Source organism: Brassica rapa, chromosome A03 (genome assembly GCF_000309985.2).
Source record: "Brassica rapa cultivar Chiifu-401-42 chromosome A03, CAAS_Brap_v3.01, whole genome shotgun sequence".
NCBI classification, from domain to species: Eukaryota; Viridiplantae; Streptophyta; class Magnoliopsida; order Brassicales; family Brassicaceae; genus Brassica; species Brassica rapa.
This window is the reverse complement of record NC_024797.2, coordinates 23,921,633-23,935,039: the sequence shown is the minus strand read 5'-3', so window position 1 is coordinate 23,935,039 and position 13,407 is coordinate 23,921,633. Positions and strand designations below refer to the sequence as shown.

The 13,407-nt window shown below is 37.0% G+C and overlaps 3 protein-coding genes and 1 long non-coding RNA gene across 4 annotated transcripts; 3 read left to right on the top strand and 1 right to left on the bottom strand.

Annotated features, from left to right (window-relative positions):
• Window positions 1-808: 808 nt before the first annotated feature.
• LOC117133024 lies at window positions 809-1,584 on the top strand. Its single transcript, XM_033288923.1, has 3 exons — window positions 809-1,046; window positions 1,131-1,268; window positions 1,414-1,584. Exons 1-3 carry the CDS (start codon window positions 852-854, stop codon window positions 1,555-1,557), a joined length of 477 nt encoding a protein of 158 aa, XP_033144814.1. The 5' UTR covers window positions 809-851; the 3' UTR covers window positions 1,558-1,584.
• An 806-nt stretch (window positions 1,585-2,390) lies between these two features.
• Window positions 2,391-3,647, top strand: LOC103861150. Its single transcript, XM_033287393.1, has 2 exons — window positions 2,391-2,985; window positions 3,142-3,647. The coding sequence occupies exons 1-2, from the start codon at window positions 2,391-2,393 to the stop codon at window positions 3,645-3,647; spliced, it is 1,101 nt and encodes a 366-aa protein (XP_033143284.1).
• A 2,482-nt stretch (window positions 3,648-6,129) lies between these two features.
• LOC103860893 (cationic amino acid transporter 6, chloroplastic) lies at window positions 6,130-10,005 on the bottom strand. Its single transcript, XM_033288894.1, has 3 exons — window positions 8,929-10,005; window positions 8,141-8,369; window positions 6,130-7,926 (listed from the first exon to the last, which is right to left on the bottom strand). Exons 1-3 carry the CDS (start codon window positions 9,244-9,246, stop codon window positions 7,325-7,327), a joined length of 1,149 nt encoding a protein of 382 aa, XP_033144785.1. The 5' UTR covers window positions 9,247-10,005; the 3' UTR covers window positions 6,130-7,324.
• LOC117133032 lies at window positions 9,305-11,406 on the top strand. Its single transcript, XR_004456866.1, has 2 exons — window positions 9,305-9,536; window positions 9,992-11,406. It is a non-coding gene; the product is annotated as an uncharacterized LOC117133032 (long non-coding RNA).
• The last annotated feature ends 2,001 nt before the right edge of the window (window positions 11,407-13,407 follow it).

The window sequence follows — 13,407 nt, the reverse complement described above, 5'->3', positions numbered from 1 at the left end:
GAGTGGATGTGCTTAGGGGTGTCAATTGGTTGGGCCACCCATGGGTTCATCCATTCAAAACAAATATGGGTGGGTGATGGTCATACCCAAATAACTTATGGCTTAATTGGGCTAAAGACCCACTTTACCCATGGGCTAAGACCATGTACATCAAGAGATTATAAGAGGTTCATGGGCTGGGTTTCACAGGATTTTAATCCAAAAAGAAAATGAGAAATGGGTTATTTTAAGTGAACCGGGCCGCTGGAGTGATCCCGTGTGAAGCGAGTTCACTATACGTGTCGCGACGGTATTGGCTTGACCTTTTTCAGATGTCGACGCGGAAAATGAAGGCCTCGCGTGTTTCTCCTCATTTCCTCTTCTCTTCCAAAAGCTAGGGTTTTCTAGTCAGAGGCGATTTTTGTAGCGACTACGATCGAGAGGTCGTTTTTCCATCAAATCGACGAGGGAGAGTGTTCTGATCGACTTCACCGGCCTTTGTAATCCTCTCTCTTCTCAGTCTATTTTTTTGTTAGGGTTGAAAAGCGTCGATACGAATTCGAATTGGGGGTTTCTCCTCCAATAGAGTCTGGAAGAGAAATCGATTAGGGGTTTGTTTGTTAGGGTTCTAAATCGAGTCTAAATCGAGTCTGAGAGAATTCTATTAGCTGAAATCGATTAGAGGGTTTATTTGTTTAATAGAGTCGGCCTGCATAAAGTTGGGTTTTTTTTTAGGGTTTAATAGAGCCGATATGAATTTGAAAAGGGGGTTTCTTTGTTAGGATTCGTTTGTTCTAATAGAGTCGAGATATCTGTTTGGGTTATAAGAATTTTTCATTAGTTTGTTCTAATCAATTCGTTTTGTTGTGCAGATGGATCCCTCAGAAGAACGAAAACATTCAAAACAACAAAAGGAGTACTGTGACATGTTAGGCTTCGTGGAGGATTCACAGTACGGTATTCCAATACGGTGTGCTTGCGGTGGGAGAATCATTGACGAGGTACGGGGGAAGGAAGACTACGACAGTCATCCTGGAAAGAGGTTCTTCACGTGCATAAACTATGAAGTTAGTATATTTTCCTTAATCTCTGTCACAAAAATTTATGAAACTCGAACTGTCTCTAATATTTTGTTTTCTGTTGTCAACAAGGATAATGGGTTGCACTATAGTCATCCTTGGGTGGTTGGTGTCCAGGAGGAGATGGAAAGGCTGAGGAAGCGTCTGGAAGAGGCTGAGGAGGTTATCAAGGGGGTGCCGAGTCTCAATTACCAGATTGAGAGCCTGGAGGTAAATACCAGATTGAGAGCCTGGAGCTTGCTTTATTTATGTTACCAGATTGAGAGCCTGGAGCTTGCTTTATTTCTGTCTTAATATGTATGTCCTCTATTAATATTAATGAGTAACACTGTGTTCTTGTTGTTTCCATGTCCAGGAACAGGTTCGAAGCCTCACAGTCCAGGTCGGTACCCTAGAGAAGGTGTTAAGGCTGAGGACGAGGTTAGACCAGCTGGTGTTAAGGCTGCTAAAGCAGCCAAACGCAAGAGGCACGGGAAAGAAGCTGCATTCGATCAAATAGAGACCATCCTGGCTGAGAGAAAAAAGATCTCCCAACACAAAATCCTACAACTTCTACTAGCCAAGATTGAGATTGATCTAACCCCTAACGAAATAACCCTCACGGGTTGGTGTCTGTTGCTGTCTCACGGGTTGGTGTCTGTTTCTGTCTCTCGGATGCTTTATGTCTATCGGATGCAGTGTAGTATTTTGTTGGTTTCTACACTGATGTTGCTTTGTTTCACGGGTTGTACTTTGTTTCTACAATGCTTTTTCATGTCACGGGTTATGTAACAAACAAGCATATATAAATATGCTCTCTTGATGTATGCTTTTATAAATCAAAACTCTGCTTCTTCTCTTTATCTGAATGTTTTTTCCTTAGAATTTATAAAAGCATTTCTCTTTATCAACTCCACTCTCTATCTCCCTCATTTACCACTTCGTCGGACATCTTTGCCTCTACGTACATCACCATCAAGAACCAACCAAACAACCACCAAGAACCAAGAACCAAACGTAAGTTTTAAACAAAAACTTACACTTTTGTTAAACATACCTGTAATAATTATTCAAAGCTTAAAATATTCAATAGTTTGGATATTAAAAATTCATCCGATTATTCAAAGATTTCAAGTTAAAAATATGCAATAGTTTGGATATTAATAATTATTCAAAGTTAAAAATATTCAATAGTTTGGATATTACAAAGAGTTCATCGATTTATTCAAAGTTTTAAATATTCAAGAATTATTCAAAGTTATAAATATTTAATAATTATGCAAAGTTAAAAAAATTCAAGGTTGATTTTAAAACTATTCAATAATTTTTAAAACTATTCAAAAAACAGGAACAATGTCAAGCAACTCAGATGATGAAGTATATGAAGTATTTGAAGAAATGGTCGACCAACAAATTGATGATTACATCGAGTCTGCTCTGACCAAACAGCCGAAGACACGAGTATATATCGAAAGAGATCGGGAAGTAGGACACATTCAACTTTGGCAGGACTATTTCAGTGAAAATCCTACATACACACACGACTTGTTTAGGCGACGTTTTCGAATGAACAAGTCATTGTTCCTTCGCATTGTCGAACATCTAGGTAATGAAGTTCCATACTTTCAACAACGGAGAAATGGTCATGGAAGGAACGGCCTATCTACACTTCAAAAATGCACTTCAGCTATGAGAATGTTGGCTTACGGTCGTGCCGGAGATGCGAATGACGAGTATCTCCGACTTGGGGCAAGTACTGCAATTTTATGTTTGGAGAATTTCGCGGAAGCGATAATACAAGTGTTTGGAGATGAGTATCAAAGAAAACCAACACCTGAAGATCTTCAAAGACTACTTGATTCTGGAGAGGCACGGGGGTTTCCGGGAATGATAGGCAGCATCGATTGTATGCATTGGGAGTGGAATAACTGCCCAACTGCTTGGAAAGGTCAGTTCACACGTGGTTCGGGAAAACCGACAATTGTCTTAGAAGCCGTGGCATCACAAGATCTTTGGATATGGCACTCATTTTTCGGATTACCAGGCACACTCAACGATATCAATGTTCTTGATCGGTCACCGGTTTTTGATGAAATTTTACAAGGTCGAGCTCCTAAAGTGAAGTTCAAGGTGAACAATCACACTTATCGTATGCCCTACTATCTTACCGACGGGATTTATCCTAATTGGGCAACATTTATCCAATCCATCCCGCTTCCTCAAGGTCCTAAAGCAGTGGCTTTTGCAAAACGTCAAGAATCGACCAGAAAAGATGTGGAACGGGCATTTGGAGTCTTGCAATCGAGGTTTGCAATTGTTAAAAACCCTGCTCTTAAATGGGACAAAGAAAAGATAGGAAAGGTAATGAGAGCCTGTGTCATATTGCACAATATGATAGTAGAGGATGAAAGACAAGGATACATTCTAGCTAATACATCTGAGTTCGAGTCAGGAGAATCTAGCCGAAGTTCGAAGGTGACAAGGAGAGAAAGTGTGAATGTTGATATGCTTAACATTCGCAATCAGCTTCGGGATTCACAAATTCATGAGCGTCTCAAAGCTGATTTAATTGAAAATGTATGGGCAAAATTTGATGATCGTAGTGACTAATCTTTTGTATGTTCTTGAATTTCCAATGTATTGAATAAAACCTTTAAAGAAATAATTAAAAATATTTACTAAGTTTATGAATTCTCAATGTATTGAATTACAACTTCTTTAAAAAAAGCAAATTTTTAATTTTTCTCAAAATTTGTTTTTTTCCCAAAAATATATTATTTTATTCGTATGAACCCGAATTTGAGGTTCATTGATGCATAACCATATATGAGAGAGTTCAACACTGTTCACTGACTCCACCATTAAATACATTAAAAAATCCAATGAACCCCAAAGGGGGGTTCATTGATGTACATGCTCTAACTGGTCCAAACCAAATGGGTGTTGGGTTGGCCCAAAACACTTAATTTCTAGGGTTTAGTCAATTTGGGGAAAAATCATTCTGCGATTCTTTTAGACTTTTCTTTTCGACCGGTCTGGCAAAATCGCGATGAAAATCGATCTTTGCCTCTCGATTCGTCTTCTCCGGCTTTGATTCTTTTAATCCAAACCAGATTTCTCCATTCTCTACTTCTTCTTCTCGCGATTTCAGGTATGCTTCATAATTCGATCATCCATCTCGTTTCTATGTTGTGGGTTTTAGGCTTTTAGTTTCGATCCAGTTTTGTGAATCTGTGATGAATCGTTCTACTCTTGCTCTGAATCTATCTCGTTTTACTCTTGCTCTGAATTTGATGATGATGATGATGAATTGTTTAGATTATAAAACTCATATTTATCTCGTTTTTGATTGAAGGTTCTCTTTCCTGTAAAGCGACATCTACTTATAAAAAAGTTTTCCATTTGAATTCTAACAGATTTGGGCAGGTGTTCAGAAAAAAAAACAGATTTAGACTAATACTTAAATTGCTTATAAATGGGCGGGTTTGGGTGTCCATTGGGTGATGGGTGTTATTGGGTATGGGTGCTGTTGGGTGTGGGCTAGATATGGGTGTGGGTGTTTTGAACCCAGAAAAAAAAAGCCCACTTGGACATACCCATTTGGGTGTGGTCCAACCCAACTGATAGGCCTCTCGTAGTGTCTTTCAGTCTCAACCATTCCACAAAAGCAGTCCATGTATGGAAGAGAAAAGGTTTATAGCCTAGTCTCTTAGTAATAAGTAGCCAAATCTGCTCACTGAAATCACAGCGCAGAAAGAGGTGATCCCTCGTTTCAACATAAGAGCTGCAAACACAACATGTATCCAAAGAAGCTACTCCCCAAGCAGCAATACGGGCACGAGTTGGTAAGCGATCCAACTGAGCCTGCCACATTATAAAAGCTGTAACATCCCGAGTTGTGATATGTGAAAAAGGCTTAAGAGAATTGATTTGGCTACCTATGTCACCAAAGTTGACTTACCTTTTCCGGAACACATCCTGAAAGAACTCCAGAGTTAAGCGTGCTTGAGCTGGAGTAGTGGAAGGATGGGTGACCTATCGGGAAGTGATTCGCGATAGCGTGCGAGTGAGGCCAAAGCATGGGAAAAGGTCGGGTGGTGATTGCAGGGTCAGTAAACAATGATTTCGAGCCTTTGGAAAATTAACGGACCGACCGTCAGACGGGATGGGGCCCACGGGCCGAGAGAGCGGGCGTGGGTGGCCCATTAGCCGTGGGCGGGTCGGGGCGTTACAAGTGGTATCAGAGCTGGTTAGCCATCTCAGTTCCGACCTGAGAGGCGTCTTGAGACCTGTCGGGGGCGCAACGAGGACGTTGCGTTCTTTGAGAGGGGGTGAATTGTAACATCCCGAGTTGTGATATGTGAAAAAGGCTTAAGAGAATTGATTTGGCTACCTATGTCACCAAAGTTGACTTACCTTTTCCGGAACACATCCTGAAAGAACTCCAGAGTTAAGCATGCTTGAGCTGGAGTAGTGGAAGGATGGGTGACCTATCGGGAAGTGATTCGCGATAGCGTGCGAGTGAGGCCAAAGCATGGGAAAAGGTCGGGTGGTGATTGCAGGGTCAGTAAACAATGATTTCGAGCCTTTGGAAAATTAACGGACCGACCGTCAGACGGGATGGGGCCCACGGGCCGAGAGAGCGGGCGTGGGTGGCCCATTAGCCGTGGACGGGTCGGGGCGTTATAAAAGCATGGCTTGGAATGAAGCCGTTAAACCAAACAACATCAGCCCAAGGTTGTGGTGTTCCCCTGTTTCGAATAGATTCCCAAGTTGCTTTAGCTGTGTATGATGGGAGGGTTTGATCTCCAATCTCCCAAACAAAAGAGTCTGGAACTTGCGTGAGGGATGGAAGTGGCACTGAACATAGATGAATTTGCAGAGCCTCTGCATCCTGTGAGCGAGCAGGACGTAGCCTCCAGCCTGATAAGGTGCAAGAATCAGAAACAGTAGCTGTCAAAGGGATGCCCAATTGTGTTAGACCAGAGGGACCAAAGCGATTGATGAGAGGTCCCATAGGTGTCCAATGGTCGTACCAAAAGCTAGCTCTTCTCCCATTCCCTATACCACATCTAATGAAGCGTTCAGCCAAACATCGGAGTTTAAGGAGAGCTTTCCAGATCCATGAGGATTGAGCATTTTCATCCAAGCTCCAAACACTGTTGTTTTTAAATCTATTTGTCTTACACCAGGCTGCCCACAGATATTAATTTTCAGTGAAGAGTAACCATATCAGCTTTAGGCAGAGGGTTTTATTCCATAAATTTAGGTCCCTTAGAGAAAGACCTCCCTCAGCTTTTGGAACACAACAGGTTTCCCATGAAACTCTGGCTGCAGCTCTACAGTAATGTTTCCGTTCCACAAGAACCGAGAGCAAAGGGATTCAACCTGTTTAATACATCCCTTTGGCAGTAAGAAACTTGAGAACCAGAAGTTGAGCGTACCATATATGACAGATCCTAATAATTGTCTTCGTCCTGCGAAAGAGAGGGCTCTAGAGGACCAGGAACTGAAGCGGGATTTTAATTGATCAAGAAGAGGTCTGTAGTCGCATATTCTGAGTTTCCTGTGCATCAGAGGAAGGCCCAGATACCGGACAGGAAGAGAACCAATAGAGAAGCTGAGGCTAGCCATTGCTGTGTCGAGGTGGGGGCAGTTAGCGATGCAGTCAACATCTTGGCAAAGTTAAACTACTTGCATGTGGGAGGTTGTCCGAGGCTGAGAGTGTGTTGGATGAAATGTTGAAAAAGCAAGGTACGAAACCAGATGATGCAACGTACACATCATTGATTCATGCATATATTAAGGCTGAAAGAGTTGAGGATGCCACTGAAACAGTAAACAAGATGATGGCTGCTAAACTCCGCAGGGTTACTAACATGTGTCTCTAATTACTTTCTTTTGCTTTTTTTTATTGATTCTTTTATCGGTTTCATTAATTATGTAGTTAAGACTTTGATCAGTTTGTGGAAAAGCAAAATAAAATAAAACCATTTTATATTATGCATTCCAGATAATTATATATTTCAGGTGGGAGGAGGTCAAATGAAGCTTGTGTTCAGAAAGAAATTAACATACAAAATCATAGTGAAGGAGTTAAAAATTTTGTTTTCCTCATTTGTAACCAAATAAATAACTAAAGAGGAATAAAGATTTTGATGTTTATGGGAAGATCATAAATAACTTGAAATCATTTGAATTGTTTCGTAAATCCACATAAATTTCGCGTCAACTATATCGATTTTCTTAACTCAACACACGAAAAAAAACTAATAATAATATACACTTTAAGGAATTGCCATTTGAACGTTGTCCAACTTATCCGGTTGCACCCTCGTGCTAGTCACATGAATTTCAACAACATCTACTCTACCCATCTCTTCCGCCTCATAAGTCCTATGAACGCCATACAACACATAGAACATCGTTACAAGGCACGTCCAAATCGCAAACCTCTGAAACGAGAGCGTTTTCAGTGTTGTCGTTAGAAAAACGTTAAGGAACACTGAAGCTGCCGCCGGCCACGGCATGAACGGTACCGACCATTTGGAGGGACAGGATGGTCTCAGAAGATTCTTACTAACCGTAGACGAGATCGACCACGTGTGGTATTGGAAAAACGCAGTGACCGCTATTGCGATCGCGATAAATAGCGTCAGGCCCCACCACGGTTTGTTTAGTTTCCACCAGAGGGAGAACGCTAGCGAGAAAGAAGAGAGGAGGGCAAGGAACGAGAGTGTGTGAACGGGTGCGTTTTGGCCTGTTAAGGTGTATTTGCGATAGAGTAGAGCGTTTGCGACTAGGTAAAAAACACAGAGCGTTCCGAGTGAAATCAGCTCCATCACTATTTCGAGATCGGTGAATAACGCAATTGTTGCTGTGCATATGCCTGAAATCACACACGCATTATTAAAACTATAGTGTTAAATGGAATATTAAGATTTTAAATTTTTACATTAGTTATATATTTTCACAATGTTATGAAAAATATACTTATTTTTACTATTTTATATTAATGTATATAATGAGTCTACATTTCATAGTGGTATCAATCAAACTCATCATAGTTTTTAAAGTTAAAGAATTGGTTAAAATGATATTACCGAGAAATAGTGTAGCGTTCAAGGGAGTTCCTGTAGAAGGATGAACCTTGGCGAGCCATGAAGGGACCAGTCTGGCTCTTCCGATGACACAGAGATATCTCGCTTGCCCTAACATCGCCACCAAAAGCGATGCCACGATCCCTAGACTGGCACCTGCACCAACCACGTTCCCTGCCCAACCCCACCCGATCCTCCGAAAAGCAACCGCGTACGACGCGCTCTTTGATATCTACAACATTATTTTTCATGTTAAAGGATTAGGTTATCACTTGTTTTTCATGATAACTGATGTCAATGACAAACGGTTTTTTTTTTCTCTTTCGAGAGTCAGTGGGTTATTGGAGTAATGTTTAATTTGTACCAAATGATGTTAACTAAAGAAAAATTAAAATTAGTTACATATTTTCAGTCAAAATAAGCAAAATAAAATTTTGAAGTTGATGCCTTTGGTCAATGATGATTTTTCAATATTCCTTTAGAAACTAAATTACATTTAATATAATATATATATTCATTAAACAACTTATACAAGCCAACAAATTTTCCTACGTATCAAAGATTCAAAATATTGGTAAAAGAAATTATCTGTCGCCAAAATAACTTAATTAGCTAAAACGTGCATGTTATCACATAATGGATGTGAAGTTATTAGAAAAAACTTCTTTTCTTTTTTAATTGAATGTTTCTGAATGTGAAGTTATTAGAAAAATCTTCTTTTTTTGAATTGAATGAAAAATTAATTATTAGAAAAATCTTCACAAAATAAGTTTAGAATTTAGACATTATACCTCATTGTACGGAACCATGACGCAGAGTACGAGAGACATGAGGCAATAGAGGACGGAGACGACGGAGACGGAGCCAATGATTCCGACAGGGAGACTGAAGGAGGGGTTTTGGATCTCTTCAGCAAGAGTGGAAACTGTGTCGTACCCGATGTAGCTGAAGTACACGACGGCAGCTCCGTTAACCACTCCGCGAGCACCGTAAGGAGTAAGGCCCCGAGGCTCCACCAGCGCCTTAACTCCGTCACCGTGACAGAATCCGGCGATTATTACAAACCCGAAGAATATTATGTGGAACACCGTCATCACTAGGTTCAGCATGGAGCTTTCCTTCGTGCTAAGATAATTTTTTTTAAAAACAATCGATTTGTATTATTAAGTTATAAGTATCATAAAAAAACAAGAGCATCAAAGATTGATATGGTCTAAAAAAACTACTTTATTGGTAGAAATTTAATGAATATCTCAGTAGTAAAAAAGATAGGAGGGAATACCGGCTAGAAATTCTGATGACCTATGTTTATTTCTAAATGGTTCAAATTTTGTTCAAAATATTAAAATTTAATGAAGTAATTTACTAGTATTAAAATATTCAAATGAATTAGTAAATAGTCTGAGTCAACTTCTCGCGTGCCCCCAAATATGAAATGTCAAATCTCCTATGGGCTCATAGAGTCTCCTATACCCCTATTTTATAATTCTTTTTTTGATTATAATCCAAACTCCCAAATTAAATCCTTCCCGGTTATCAAAACTAAACCCTAACCCCCCTATGGATTAGTGAACCCATGGGTAAATATTTAAATTCTATACCTTTCAAATTCAGAAAAAAATATTTTAAAATCGTTTTTAATTATATTTTGATGATTTTTTCGAAAATATGGAAAACAACGTTTTTGGATTTTTGAAATATTTTTATCAAATTCTATAAATCAAATAAAAAATATTAACGTTTCCATTTTAATTTAATGATTTTTCGTTTGACATATAAAATTAAAAGAAGAAAAAGGTCCTTTTGAGATTGTGTTATGAGATATAGGGGTATGAGAGGATTTGTCTCAAATAGTCTTTCTGTTTCGATTTAGTTGTCGTTGTAAGAAAAAAAATTTGTTTCAAAACAAGTGTCGTTTTAGAGTTTCAATGTAAAATTTATTAATAAGATTTTCCACTTTAATTTTCTATTGGTTAAAATATGGTTAAGTATATAGGTAATTGTGTTTTTATTTTGGAAATACACAAAATCATATATTTTATTAATCTGTGTTCATAAACTTATAATGACGATTAAAATGAAACATATGGAATAATTTATTTGAAGAACAAGTGTTTTTGATGCTTGCAAAAAAATAACCTATTTCCCATCTCCGAAACTAATCTTAACACCATTGTTGGTCAAAAGATGAGTCTCCGGGAACTGCTGAAATATTTAACAACTATTTAAAAATATTTTATGAAAACTTACGTGGATGATTTAATTACTTTTCCTTGGTTAATATAGTACCTACGTCTTGCACAAAAATTATACTCGTACCTATGACAAAGGCAAAGAGTGAGGAGAAGAACAAGTACGACCGCAGGAAAATCAAGTTCATTGTAACCTTTAGCGAGACCAATTACTTTAACTCTCCAAGCGTTTGGATCAGAAACGCCAATCGCAGTACACATATACTCCGTAAAGCTTCTAGCAACCGCCGCGTTGGACAAAACATACTCCAATAGTATGTTGACTCCTCCAAAATACCCGATGAACTCACCTGGCCCAAGTGTATAGATATATTTAGTAAAGTTCTTAGGCCATCCAATTAGGAGCCTCTCAAAAAGAGTCTCATCTCAAAAATAATAATATTTTAATAAGTTATTTTTTATTTTATTTTTTTAAATGTGAAAATCTTTCAAATGATGTGTTTTTAAACTTCTGAGAGACATCCTTATAATTCTATTTTTGGTCTCAACATCGATGCCTTTATCCTCAATATAAATATATACTCTTTTTCAAGAAAATTAAAAACGGCTTACTCTTAAATGTAAAATGGAAAACGTAAAAGTACATTTTCCTTCAAAATAAGTAATTTTGCATTTGAGTGAGGAACTACTATATATTAAATATTAACAAAAAGAACCATAAATATAAAAAGTTAAAGGAAAAGTGAACTCTTGAAGGGTCAGTACTTTTCTTCTGACAAAGATAGCATACGAGAATGAACAGAAAGGAATCTCGTATCCGTACCATATTCTCTAGATCTCTCTGACTGCGACAGCTGACAACTACTAGTATTATTTACGTGCCTTTTTCTTTTCATAAAAATAATAATCTTTGTATAGGTAAAAGATGTGTTGGGATAACAAACAAAAAAACCTCACCAAATGATAAAAATTTTAAAACAAAAGAACAAAATTTCATTAAAAATTAGCCTATAACTACTTAACAGGATATTAGTCAAACTTGAACACTGCATTATTTACCAAATTATTATTTATTAGGTTAAAAAAAAACTACTTAACAGGAAAAAAAAATCTTAGCTACTTCCAAGTCGAAACCGAAATAAAGTAACTTAACTTACAAACTATGTTTCTAGTCTTCTTTTTTTTTTTGACGTCTTAGAGCATCTTCAGAAGAAACTCTATAATTTCAAATATAGAGTTTTTTGCTCTAAAAAAACTTCAATATTTTAAATTTAGAGTTTTAAAGAGTGGAACATCATATTTGAAGTTTCACTAAACTCCAAATTTGAAGTTTTTTTTTTTTTTGCATTTTGGTCCTTATAATTAATTACATATCATATTTATGATTTTTAAATATATTTTCATTTATATTTTTAATCTTTAAAACTTTTTTATATCATAAATATTTCAAATTTATTTTTATAAATTCAAATTTTACACATAAATTAAATAAAAAATTTAAAATAATATTTATAATATTTTAAAACTAGAATTAGACAACACGAATATTGCAAAAGAAACTTTATACAACAAAAACTTTTTAAAATATACATGAAAACATAATTATTGCACAAATTTAAATATTACAACAACACTAATAGTCTAGTAAATTTGCTCCGGAACCTCTAAAATATTGTCCAAACAAATTTTGTGTAGCCGAAGATGGACCATTACGGAAATAATTTTATGGAATAATGTGATATTTTACTTGTACTTTAATATTTAATTATGTATTTTTAATTATAATTTATATTTTACTATAAGAATTTATTAATTTATATTACTGTAATATTTTTGATATATGTGCTAGTTATTTTTAGAAGTTTTATGAATTTATATTAATTATGACAAATATAAGAACCATAGTATAAATTACAAGTAATTTTGAAATTAAATTTGAAGTTTTGTTTTTGGAAAATAACATATTGAAACTTCAAATATAGAATTTTACAAACTTTTAAATAGAGTCTTTTTAGAGATGTTCTTAGTCTTAAATTTTTTTTATTATAAACCAAAACATCAAAAAAGAGAAAAAAACAAGCAAATGTTTGTGTACCGAAAGTGACTCGGAGATAACTGAAAGCTCCACCAGCGACAGGGACGTTAACTGAGAACTCGGTGTAGCAGAGTGAGGACAAAAGTGCCGAGAAACCAGCGATCATGTAGGAAATAAATACTGCCGGGCCAGAGATGTCACGTGCGACGGGTCCGGTGGTCACGAAGACACCGACTCCGAGCATTCCGCCGACGCCGAGAGAGACGAGGTCGAACCACCGGAGCTTGCGCTTCATGTCGGCGCCTGAACGGAGTCGGACTTGGTTGACCTCTTGGTCGGGAGTCCACGTGGCGAGCATCCTGGACTTGAGCCTGTGTGGTGTTTGTGAGAGGCTGTGAAAGTACTTTGACATCCTCTGTACTTAGCTCTCTCGTTCATATGGTCGTAGAAAAGTAAGGTCGTTTGTTTAGCTTGACGACCGGGTATATATAATAGAACTACAAGGAAGATTAGTATGGATTTTGATTTAAATCTTCTTATTATATAACTTTTTCATGTCCTAGTCCATTACTTTGTAAGATATTGTAGTTATTATCAGCATTATATACATGATCGGTATTTCCCGTTAGCTTATTCATTATTTTAGTTGGCCTTTTCTTGTTGCTCAAAAGAAAATTGGTTTTTTCTAATGAATTTTGACGGCCTAGTACATCGAGTTTCATCGACGTTTGTATTTAAATGTGGTAGCCAGCTAGGAACAAAATAATCATCTTTTCATTTCTAATAAAAACGTTAGAAAAAAAATCACTAGATGAGTGCTTTGTGTTTCTTCATGCATAATTTCATAGCATTTTCGGTTTATCCCTATGAATTTGACTATTTGAGTTTAAATAAATGAAATACTCAATTAATAATTCAGTATAAAACAAAGTATTAGTGTTGTAATTTTTAATATGTACACAAATTTAACCCACTAAGTTCTTCAGAGCTTTTTTACTCGGAATTAAATTTTGGCGAATTTTAAATAAAACTATAGAAAATAG

Excerpts from the sequence above, each read along its gene's own strand:
- LOC117133024 (XM_033288923.1), top strand. The coding sequence starts at position 852 with ATGGATCCCTCAGAAGAACGAAAACATTCAAAACAACAAAAGGAGTAC. Across the intron at positions 1,047-1,130 it reads TCACGTGCATAAACTATGAA|GATAATGGGTTGCACTATAG; the intron begins GTTAGTATATTT and ends GTTGTCAACAAG. Across the intron at positions 1,269-1,413 it reads ACCAGATTGAGAGCCTGGAG|GAACAGGTTCGAAGCCTCAC; the intron begins GTAAATACCAGA and ends TTCCATGTCCAG.
- LOC103861150 (XM_033287393.1), top strand. The coding sequence starts at position 2,391 with ATGTCAAGCAACTCAGATGATGAAGTATATGAAGTATTTGAAGAAATG. Across the intron at positions 2,986-3,141 it reads CTGCCCAACTGCTTGGAAAG|GTCGAGCTCCTAAAGTGAAG; the intron begins GTCAGTTCACAC and ends AAATTTTACAAG.
- LOC103860893 (XM_033288894.1), bottom strand. The coding sequence starts at position 9,246 with ATGCTGAACCTAGTGATGACGGTGTTCCACATAATATTCTTCGGGTTT. Across the intron at positions 8,370-8,928 it reads TCATGGTTCCGTACAATGAG|ATATCAAAGAGCGCGTCGTA; the intron begins GTATAATGTCTA and ends ATAATGTTGTAG. Across the intron at positions 7,927-8,140 it reads GAACGCTACACTATTTCTCG|GCATATGCACAGCAACAATT; the intron begins GTAATATCATTT and ends GTGTGATTTCAG.